General features: G+C 47.1%; 1 protein-coding gene across 1 annotated transcript in view; it reads right to left on the reverse strand.

The window, feature by feature from the left end:
- CC2D1B (coiled-coil and C2 domain containing 1B) overlaps window positions 1–11,039 on the reverse strand; it is a 555,234-nt gene extending 544,195 nt beyond the window's left edge. The window contains exons 1-2 of the mRNA XM_086925080.1: window positions 10,876–11,039; window positions 10,015–10,139 (exon numbers count right to left, since the gene is read on the reverse strand). Coding sequence (XP_086781206.1) covers window positions 10,015–10,086 — 72 coding nt within the window. The 5' untranslated portion in view covers window positions 10,087–10,139; window positions 10,876–11,039. The remainder of the gene's footprint in view (window positions 1–10,014; window positions 10,140–10,875) is intronic.
- Window positions 11,040–11,799: the final 760 nt, after the last annotated feature.

An 11,799-nucleotide genomic window follows, 5' to 3' on the forward strand; every position in this document is an offset into this window, starting at 1 on the left:
AGGTCTATTTGTTTTTGTTGCACACAAGGAGGGGGGACACATACGGGGTGCTCCTAACCTGGCTGGCCCGGCACGATACAGCGGTAAAACCAATCACAGAAATAGTAGACCCGGCCGGAAACTCGATCTGCTCCCAGGCAGAAATATTACAACTCTTTCACAACTATTATACAGGGGTATATAGAAATCCAATACAGAACAAAAAGAGGGCAATGGAAGACTTCCTAAATCCCCTAAACATACCACAAAAATCCACATCGGATAAGACCTCCCTAGACACAACAATTACATCCACAGACATAACGCAAGCAATCCAAGCCCTGGCAGGCAATAAAGCCCCTGGAGCTCCCTTGTTTGGGGCGCAGGCCAACATAGGGTCGCACTGACCAAATTACAATTGCCAACCGACTGTAGAGGACTGGGGGCCCCATTCTTCGAGGCATATTTCCTAGCCGCACACCTACAGTGGCTCTCTCACTGGACAGTGGAGCGCTAACTAGGAGAAACCAATACCGAGACAGAGCCTATACCATTACCAGCAATCTGCTGATTGCTACTGCCCGGCACCAGAGCCATGCGGACTTACTCACTACAAGTGTCAATAGACCACACATGTATGCTGAGGATACACTGCATGTCTGCAGGAAAGCCCCTCTACTACCCACTGCTACCTCTGATACGACTGCCCAGAAACGAGAGATATTACACAGCCCTTACATTGCAGGTATGGACAGATCACTCATTACTTGAGGTGGAATTCCTATTTGAGTACGGACAACTACGCCTGTTTAACGAATTAATAGAGGAATATGACCTTCCCCTAGGGCAATTCCTGCTACATAGACCTATCATAACCAGTTGCTGCCCACTTTGGGTCCTCGCTGAAAGGGAACCCACAACACATCCAGTACTACACACAATCCTCCAAATGGGTGAGGGCAGATACTTAGTCACTTGGCTCTACAAAGCCATCGGAGAACTCACAGACAAACCGCTAGACTCACTGCAACAGACATGGGAAGAGGAACTAGGATGGCCATTACACGACAAACAGTGGGAACACGCAATAGAGAACCCCAAGAAAGTATCCCGAAATGCTTGCTTTAAAAACATACAATTCTTCCTCCTACATAGGGCATATTTAACACCAGCACGACTCCACCGATATTACCTGGACACGCAGTTCCTATGTCCCCACTGCCAGGACTCTGATGCAGATTTTCAGCATATGTTCTGGAGTTGTCCCACAATACAACCATACTGGAGCTCCATACACGAGGCATTACGGGAAACCACGGGTCTACCAGACATGAAGACATGGGAGGCTAGCGCTTTGGGAGCATTCCGGTGGCGAATATCACACAAAGTGCAGACACTCTTCGTGTCCTTGGCAATGCTGCTGGCTAAGAGGAGAATAGCCATGCAGTTGCGTGCCCCGACAGGACCCCCTATGGCAGCCTGGATGGGAGCAGTAAATAAATGGGGAGCAGCAGAATAGGAAGCGATTAGAAATGAAGAATTGAGAGAACACGCAAGCACCACATATCCATGGAATGGGCTCTACTCCTACACCAATTCAGACAGCACGCGGCGAACCACCCACTGCACCCCAGACCCCAAAGGTTCAAGCGACCCAAAACACACCCGAAGAAACACATCAAATGCCCAAACCAGTCACACACACGTAAAATCCCATAACAGTCTATACAAACACCGGGAATCCAGATAGGCCCGTAGAACCCGTCACAGCTCCCCCACCCCCACATACCTAAATGCATATTAGTGACGGCATAACGAACCGCAAGTAAAATGCTCCTGCCTGAACGCAACCCAAAGCCCCCCACAGTCAACCCTAGTTAGACCCAAAGTTAACAGTTAAGAAACCACACCGGTAGCTATTAGACCGGAACGTATAGGAAGGACGTATATCTCAAAATGCAATAGAGCATACAATAATGCAAATAGACGCGCACACAAGTTCATGCTTCACACTAGGCACATACTGCCCTAACTGTATAAAATGTATTAAACAAACATGATGCACATATATAAATGTAAGATGTGTATAGAGATATATAATGTCAGTGAAAACAAAGAAAAAAGAAAAATGTAGGCATTGAATGAGGGTGGGGTGGAATGGGTGACAGTATAAAACGATGAAGAGAGGTCCAGGTGGATGAGGTCAGGTCCACTGTATCTCCTCTGTCCAGAGACATGCAGAGGTCATCAGTGGCAGTGATGAGGGCGGTTTCCGTGCTGTGATTAGGTCTGAAACTAGACTGGAGAGTGTCAAAGAGTTGGTGGTTGTTGAGGTATTCGGTGAGGCATAAGTTGATGATTTTTTCTAAGACTTTGGGCTGGAAATGGTAACAGAAAGTTTGGTATGTAGTTGGCGAGCGCTGAAGGGTCAACAGATGGGTTCCTCAACAATGGGAGGACAGTACACTCACCCTTTTCATTTGTTCATTTACTCTCAATCACTTGCACTCTCATTCATTCACACGTTTTCATTCACACTCACTCGCACTCTATCTTCTCTCATTCATTCTCACTTCAGCACATTTTCACTCATCTTCACTCACTGTGATTCATTCTCACACACTCATTCTAATAGTTACACTCTCTGTGACTCCCACTCCCTCGTAGTTACAATCACCAACTGCCTCTCACCCTCAACACGTTCATTATCACTCACTTTTACTCACAGACATGTATTTTCACTCACTCTCATTCATTACTACTCCTACTTTGTCACCCACTCCTAATTTCACTCATACACACATACTTCATGCTAAGAAGCTCTCTAACACGTACATGCTCTCACCCACACATTTAAAAGCATTTGTATTCAGGTACCGCACTGTCTGTGCATGTCCTTTTTCAGCTCCTGATGCTCTATTGACCCTCGGGCAAGCACACTTCTCCTTTCCACAGCACTCCAGGGTAAAACAGAAAGCTGGAGCCTGTGTAGTCACATGTACTAGCTGTCAGCCTCTTGCTTTTTCACCCCACCCTTTCCCAACTCTATAACAAGCTTGGAAAAGGTAATGTTGATTATCATGTAGCCCGGGCACTGCAGGACTAAGTGCCTGGACCTATCTTTACCAGCGACACTCTCATTGTTTCTTGACCTGTTTTAATACACCAATAGTGAGTAACATCCTATTACTCACTATTGCTATAACTTTAAAACATGCCAACCCTCGGTACCAGGTGTAGCATGAGGCAGTGATATCTATGAGAGGGCTGACACAAGAGCATTGAAGATGGTGCACGGGTGGCAAAGTACCAGCACAGGCCTCAGAGATCTGCCAAACCCCTCTGCCTCTCCAATTAAGACTTGCTAGAGAGTCACTTCTCAATATAGCCAAGGGTGATTGAGACATAAGCCCAAAATTGCCCAGGGCAACACGTCAATTAGCCTGTCACCCAACATTTTTCCAACTCACCAATCACAATCAGCCTGTAGCTCCTGAATTTCCAACTCAATGCAGGGTGGGGTGAAAAAGAAAGAGGCTAAAATCTGAAATCTGTGACTGTGCAGACTTAAAGTTCCAGTTTCTGGTGTCAGTGCTGCTTGAGGAGGGATAGTGCTATGTCCCTGTCCTTAATATCAGTAGAGCACCTGGAGATGACTTGCTTAGAAAGGAAGTTAAGTACAAAAAATGTTTATAATGTTGTGTGGATGAGAGTGTGCATGTGTAAGTAAGAGAGTGTGTGTATATGAAAGTAAGTGACAAATGAGTGAGAAGAAGAGTGCAACTGAGTGAGAACAAAATAGTGAAAGTAAGCATAATTGGCAGTACGAGAGGGCACCAGGAAGAGAGAATGAGTGAGGGAATGTGACTAGGTGAGAATGAGAGTCAATGATATTGAGAGTCAGTGAGCGTAACTGAGTGAGAGTGAGTGTAGCTGTGAGTAATAATGAGTAGGCCACAGTGAAATTGAGTAGGAAAGAGGACAAATAGGCATGAGTGAGAATGAATAAGTTAGAGTGTGTGAAAGTCTAAATAAATGAGCAAGTAAGAGTAAAACTGAGTGCAAGTGAGTGTGAATGAGAGTGGATAAATGAGATTGAATTGGAGTTAGCGAGTTAGTGTGTGCAAGTGAATGAGAGTAAGTGCAAAAGTTAGACAGAAACAGTGAGAGAAGGGTGAGAGTGAATTATTGAGAGTGAATGCAGACCAGAGAGTCAATCAAGGTAAGTTATTGTGAAAAGGAATATGGAGTTCTCCCCCTGAACCTGGCGTATGGTAGGGAAATCTTGGCTTACAGAACACCCATGGCAAAATATTGCTCCTGGAATGCTGAAGACAATTCTCAGCATTAGTCCACCTGTGACAAAATCAGACTTGCCAACTTGAGAACAAAATAAGCTGTGTGAGCAAGAGGCGTGGCCTTGTTGGGGTAGGGTTTTATGCTGCGAACTTCCCGACCGGGCGTTCTGCCTCTATCCCCAGCCCCCATCGACCTCTTCCTTCCACCAAAACCAACGAGATCAAAAGATTGTTGAGGCTGCTGGTTATGTTGTGGGGTGTTTTCACCCCCCCTTAATGGGCATAGCCTGCTTGCAGCCTCAAAAGACAATATGGAAATCCACTCTCGGCTGTGGTTTATGGCTCGCCTAGCCTAACAGTGTGTGATTTGGCTCCTCACCAGGTGACCATGTGAAGGGAGCCGAAATCGTGGGACACACGGAGGCACTGTGCGAGTTGGCAAGTCTGCAATAGGGTGACCAACCGTCTGTAAATTTCACAGACCGTACGTAATTTGACCCTCACGTCCGTTGTCCGTGAGGATCCCTTTTACGGACGCCTTTTGTCTGTAATTTTGGATATTGAAGGGAACAGCACTGTTCCCTGCATGAAGCCTCAGCACCCTAATGGGGCCGCCTCACACTCTTCCTGGGAGCACAAGAGCAGCCCCACCCAGCCCATTGTCATTCTTTCTGCGGCTGATTGCGACATACAGAATGACAATTGGCCAGTTTGGAGTGTCACTGCATGCAGTGGCCTCCTCCTGCCACGGTCTAGGGCAGCGCATTCTGTCAGATGGAAAAAATGTGCAAAACGCCAATTTTGCTACGTGAGAATCCGCTTCATTCAAAGAAGCTGGTGAAACAAGTTAAGAAGAAGGGGCTAGAGTTCTTCCAGTCTCATCATTTTAGAGAAGTGCATTTTCAATATTATATTCAACAAAGCCATGGTTGCTGCATTTTTATTGTATGCAATTAACAGCCATTGACAAAGCCAATAGTTCTGGCTTGTTGTAGGTGTAACAAAACGTGTTGTTTTATATATCTGGATGCAATGACAGAAGAGGCAAAATACCAGTCCAGCTGCACACTATGCTAAGCACAGATGTTTAGCTTTTTTTAAGACGCACCCTTAATTACATCATACATTTTGGCCACTATAGGTGTGGCAGGGTATACTCAGACATGAGTCCCTTGCTCACTGCACCATCAGGATTCAAGCAAGCCGGGCCGACGACGGCTGAAATGCCAGAAACCGGTCCCCGGAAGCTTGTCTCCTTTCTGGTGAAGAATTGGCTTGGTAGTTTAGTCTGCCCTATTCCTATGATGCACTGGGCCAGGGACAGACTGATTTGCATATAGCCAGGTTCTGAGCTGGGATGGTGCAGTGAGCTAAATAACGGTGATGGATCAAGCCCTGATCTTTGGACTGGGTAAGAGTGGTTTGCTGAATTCAGACGCTCTGTTCATCACCACCCCCTTTTCTGAATCCCTTAATTACATCAAACACACCCTTTGGAGAGACCCCCCCCCCTTTTTCATACCACTTAAAGCCCTGGTAACAACAGCATGTCACAGTCACCTCATCGCATGGCACTGTACATCATGCATGACTTCCACTTTTTCAGACTGCCTATGTGCAGTGGCATAGTGAACCCTACCCCCACCCCACCCCTTGCCTTAGGAACTACAGCAAGGGTAAAATTCTTGATGGTCCTCTTCTGTCTGCAACTCTGCAGACAAAGGCTCAGCTCATGATTAATATGAAAAGGTGGGCGAGTGAGTAAGTGAAGGGATGGCTGGCTGGATGGATGGATGGATGGATGGATGGATTAGTGAAAGGGTGAATGGATGGATAATGAGCGATAGGATTGATGAGTGAAAGGGTGGATGATGGGCGAGTGACTGGGTGAATGGATGAGTGAAAGGATGGATGAGTGATAGGGTCAATGGATGGCTTCTTGAGTGGATGAGTAGAAGGATGGGTGGATGGATAAAAGGAAGGATGGCTAAGTGAAAGGGTCAATGGAGAAAGGGAGGATGGATGGATGGATGGATGGATGGATGGATGGATGGATGGATGGATGAAAAGGTGAATGGGTGGAAGGATGAGTGACTGGGTAGAAGGATGAGTAAGTGAAAGGATGGCTGGATGGGTGAAAGGGTAAATGGCTGGATGGATGAGCTGATGAATGGGTGGAAGAGTGGATGGATGAGTGTACAGATAGATAGGGTGAAAGGGTGGATGGATGGATAAGTGAAAGTGAGGATGGAGTGATAGATGAGTGAAATCATGGATGGAAGGATATATGATGATTAGATTTGAATATAGATGGGATTACTTACATCCACATGAGATGAGGTCGCGCAATAGTATATAAAATGTACCATTTGTCCCGAAGTTTTGTCCTGAATTTTGACCTCCTGTCCTGAATTTTTGTCCTGAACTTTAACTCTTTGTCCTGAATTTTCACACTCACCCTGCTGAATTTGCACCCATGCCAGTAGGTCACCCTAGTCTGCAAAATACTAGCACTATTGTGATAGAGGTCATATTTAGCATATTCGATACCCATGGGGAAATGCCTGTGCTGAGATACTGGAGGTAATTATGGGTATAACGGGCACCTGTGGCAAAATACAGACACTGGTATACTAAAGATAATTCTTGGCTTTTGGAAAATGCTGGTACTGGCATACTGGAGAAAAAGACAGTTTAGCATAATGCAGGACAACCAGTGCTTAATTTGGGCCAGTGCTTTCCGGTGCTAAGCACCAGAACCTATTTCTCGGGGCCGGGTCTATATAATTTAGAGCCATGGGTATGCTCCAGAGGAGTGATGCAGGTGCTGACGTTTTATTGGTGGAGTTTCTTTCGTTGCTTGAGTCAGTGAATTACCGTGCAGAAAACTCCTGATATAGTATGATTTGGTTGAGGTCATTAACTTTAATTGTTGAAATAGTCTGCAAGCTATCCCTCAGTCATCAGTGGGAGGTGTGATTTCCAACCAGTGCTTAGTTTGAGCTGTGGTTTCCGTGCTCGAACCGGGCCACACGCCTTTCACCTTTCGGTGCCCCCTGCCTTTCGCATTTTCTCCTGGTTACTGTGTTTTGCTTCCTTGCTAAAACGTTCCTCTTCCCTCCGCCTTTCTTTCCCCAACTGTTTCTTTCTCCTCTTCCTGACTTCCTTTTAACCTCTCGCTCTACCTCTCGCCACCTATTCTGCCATCTCCCCAACCCCTTTCCTCCCTCACCGCCTCCATGATTTCCTTTCGCACCCTGATGATGCTTAATTTGGGCTCTACTCACAGTAGGGGTCAGCTAGCCACCTCACCTAGGAGACGCCACCCTTTCCGGTTTATTTACAGTGTGTGCCTGTAATTTCCATAAATGCATCTATAGGTTTACAAACCCACTTTTCTCATACAGCCTGCAGATTAAATATGAAGCGAAACACTAAACCAATTTGTTGTCGCTTCTGACAAACAGGAGGGGAAAATTGGATGAAGTACAGGCTTGGGGTGGCCAGGGTACTGCAAAGAGTATTTTAAAAGCAATTGCCAACTGGGACTCTAAAGCCCTGAAGCAGGGAACGAGGCCTGCGATTAGGGGAAATAGATTATATCATTCATAGAGCGCCAAAACTCTGGGTGCAACAGGGGAATAACACATGCCCTCAACCGGTGCTTAATTCTCAAAACCAGTACTTGTGACAGCTGCCACAATGTGGAGCTGTCTGGCTAATTTGGAGGTGACCACACACTAGGTAATTAATCATTCAAAAAACATTAACATGACTATTATCTGCCACCCAAACCATTCTTATAGCTTTGGGGGCCTGAAATAGTGAGAATAGTCATACTTGTGAGAGTTTGATAGTTAGTACTTGTGTTGTTTCTATCATTGGCAGCATAGCAGGGGCTATGTGTGTTGCAAGCTGCAGTGGCCTCCTGACGAGAGCCTCAACACTTATTATTTTACAAATTGAGCACTGATGGACAACCATGCATATAGGTGAGGGTGACCATGGCAAACTGCAGGCGTTGACATACTAGAAGTAACTTTTGAATAAGGGTAACCAATGGAAGATGTACAGCATCAATGTCAAAATGCTAGCACTAGGATATTCTATGTCATTTTTGGCATATGGGCCATCCATGGACTATGGGGTCAACCGTGCCAAAATGCTAGACCTGGCACATGAAAGATCATTTTAACATACAGGGGGGACTCATTTTGAAAAAAATGGGGTCTACTCCTGAGGAGCGTCAGGCTTTACTGGCTTGGTATACAATTACAGGAATGTAATCACTGCTGTTTCAGAGCCTATGGCTTTATGTCAAATTGTTTTGAAAATTGTGCTTTAAAATGTACTATTTGCCTCATTTTTCTCAAACTTTTCATAGGGAACCCTCTGAGAATAAGTCAGGCTCACTCGCTGGAATTTGGGTCAAACATTATGCCCCATCCACCCCACTTTCAAAGATCACCAGCCGTCATCGCTGGCCTTAACCGGCTTCCCATGTACTGCCTTCTGACTAGGGCCCCTTCATCAGAACCTTCTTTACATTAGTGGGTCATACCCCCTAGTGTGCACTTGCAAGGCATCTGTCTCCACTCCCCTGCTACTTGGACTACCTCTACTTGATGGCTGCGGCCCCTTTGCTTCGTTATTTCCTTGAATCCATGCCCCACGGTTGATACGGTCTGGAATTGGCTGCCACCCGAGCACTTCACTTTATGTACCATACTCAGCATTTTTAGTTCTCTAGTCTGTGACGGTTTTGCAGCCAATGTCACGAGTCTATTGAGGTGCACCAATTTACATCAGTGGTGCCCTTCTCCGTTAGTATGTGCGGACTCTGCATTTATAGCCATCTACACTGAGTCAGTACTGGCTAGCCCTCTGCACTGAGTCAGTACTGGCTGGGTGTAAACTGCTAGCTGACCGTTGCTGTGTAGGCACTGCATTTGAGGCCCACTGCCACTTCGCCTGAAGCAACAAAATCCACAATTTCCAGCTTTATATTTCTGCCCTTCTTTAATTAGTTGGTATCTGCGACCCCTTGCCCTTGATGTGGAGAAGTGTGGCTCAATGGTTAGAGAGGTAGACCCTGATGCAGAGGTCTGGCCCGGGACCAGGGTTCAATTCCCACCTGGGCGGGTCTTGGGCTCAATTTCCTCGGACCTGATAATTCTCGCCTCAGTGCCTAATCTAATCATGGGTCCCACGCTGCAACTCTGGGCAATAGCTTGCTTAACCCCTTAAGTACTGATGACGGAACTGCTCCGTCATCAGCTACGGGTGAGCTGTGCTGATGACGGAGCGGTTCCGTCATGGCCCGCTAGGCGCGCCTGCGCGGCGCGAATTTCGCGCCTGCGCTGACGTTCTATTGAGCGGGGCGGGCCATGACGGAACCGCTCCGTCACAAGCACAGGTCAACCGACGCTGGTGACGGAGCGGTTCCGTCACCAGCATGCGGCCGCCGCCCCGCCCCCTTAGCACTGCGGCGGAATAGCCGCCGCAGTGAAGGGGTTAATCTCCACAACGGCCCCAACAGCGCTGGGATGCCTGGCTTCATCTTGGGGGTGCCCAGGAGTGGACATCTCACAGGGAAAAGCCAGGAAGGGTTCCACAGTGGTATGAGTACAGCGCTAGGACACCACCACTGGCTATGAGTGCGCTATACAAGTACGATATTTCATTTCATTTCATGTGTCAGGTTTGCATTAGTGACCCTCTTCCACATGGTCTGTACCTGCTTGGCAGCTGCAGCACCCTTGCCCTTGGCTCCCTGTGGACTCTTCTTGATTGGTTTTCGGCCAAGCATCTCTGCTGAGGAATGCTCTTCAATGGAAACACCTGCTCTTTCAGCCCACGACCCTACACATGAATTCAAACAGGTTTATCTTAGAGGGTTACAAATTCACAAAGTTACATTTCTCTCCGTTTAAAATGGCATGGCGCGGTGGGGGAAACAAACGTTTAGAAACCAGATTAGAGAACTGTAGAATCTATCCACTTTGCCTAGTAAAGAATTGATCACACAAGTTAAGTCTAAACTTCTCAAAAGCGTAATCAACTCCAAGGAAGGCGGGATGTGTAAGACGTTCATGGTGTGAACTGCAGCATCTAGAGAAATTAGGGCTGCCCAATGTGTTTAGAAGAAGAGGGTGTGCAAAGGAGGTTAGAATGTTGTACAAAACCTCTCTTTCTGACATAGGCTGAAAAGGGATCCGAAAGCCAATTATTGTGCTTCTTTCGTTATGTTCTTACCGTATGTGTGTGTAAATAACACTCATCCTCGACCCCCGCGCAGTTGGACTGGCTTGGCGTAAAGAGGTGCAGCCCGTAAATGGTGAATAAAGAGATTGAGGGGAGATACACCAGATTCGTAAGGTCCATGTTAAGTAGCATGGAAGCGGGAATGCACAGAGGTGGGGAACAGGAGTCGGCGGCCAGTGACGTGGGAGCTGAGCTGGATAGTGGGGGCAGTCAGTTGTAGCGCTATCCTGTCTGTGGGTAGCCCTGCGGGGCGGAGTAGAAGGACAGAACCCCCTCCCATCCACCCGGGGACATACAGCAGGAGGACCCGGGGCAGCAGATGTGCGTACTCTACCTGCTCCAGCGCGAGACCCTTGACACTACCCCTCCGAGTGCGGGAGCCAACAGGAAGCAGGGAGAAGATCCAGTCAAGGCAGATAGCAACACCTGAGGACCAGCCCTACCACCCAGCCTCCACCTGTCAGACTGTTTCTGTCACGTGACCTGTCACTGCCGCGCGTATGGCGCAGGCTGAGGAGACGCTGATCGCAGCGGAGGCGGAGCCGATGAGCACACCAAAGCGGAAAGAACGAGGGACGCTGCTCACGTCAGACGTAAACAATGTGGCTGGAGATGGGGTGTTATCCTATTCATTTATTTAGTTCCCTGTTATTGTTTTTTCGCTTATGTGTTCTACGTCCAAGCGGATTTTATCTTCATCGAAATCGCCTTCTGTCGCTTATGACTGTGCTCTTGCATTATATTTGTACTTTGTTGATCAGACGGCACTAACAACTTAAATGTTCAGATTTCTTAGAAGGGAGAAGTTATCAGCAGAGACTTCAGATCACCCTCGTTGCGAAAGATGCACATATTTGCTGGTCAGGTTAACGGAGTGCAGTTGTGCCACCCGCCAGCAATCCTACCTCTTGGGAACTTAATCTTGAACTTTTGACTTGATGTGACGAGTTACTTCGACATATCTTAGTGGCTGATTACGTCCCGGTAATCTTCATTACACCGAGCTATATGCATCCCTTTCACAGCATGTACCCTAAACGGAGGCGCCTCCCACTACAGTAATCTTCAAACTAAGCAATCATATTTTCCTTCCTGCCTACATTGCCACACTCCACTTCCTGTCATATGACAATACAGGCAGAATACTGACCTCATTCATACATTTCGAAGATATAAAAGGAAGCTGATACACCACACAGGATGGGAAAACTGGACTGTTGGGGGGAAGCCTTGTACTCTGCAGTAATGCCCTGGTTAC

This window comes from Lissotriton vulgaris, chromosome 1_1 (genome assembly GCF_964263255.1).
Source record: "Lissotriton vulgaris chromosome 1_1, aLisVul1.2, whole genome shotgun sequence".
NCBI lineage: Eukaryota > Metazoa > Chordata > Amphibia > Caudata > Salamandridae > Lissotriton > Lissotriton vulgaris.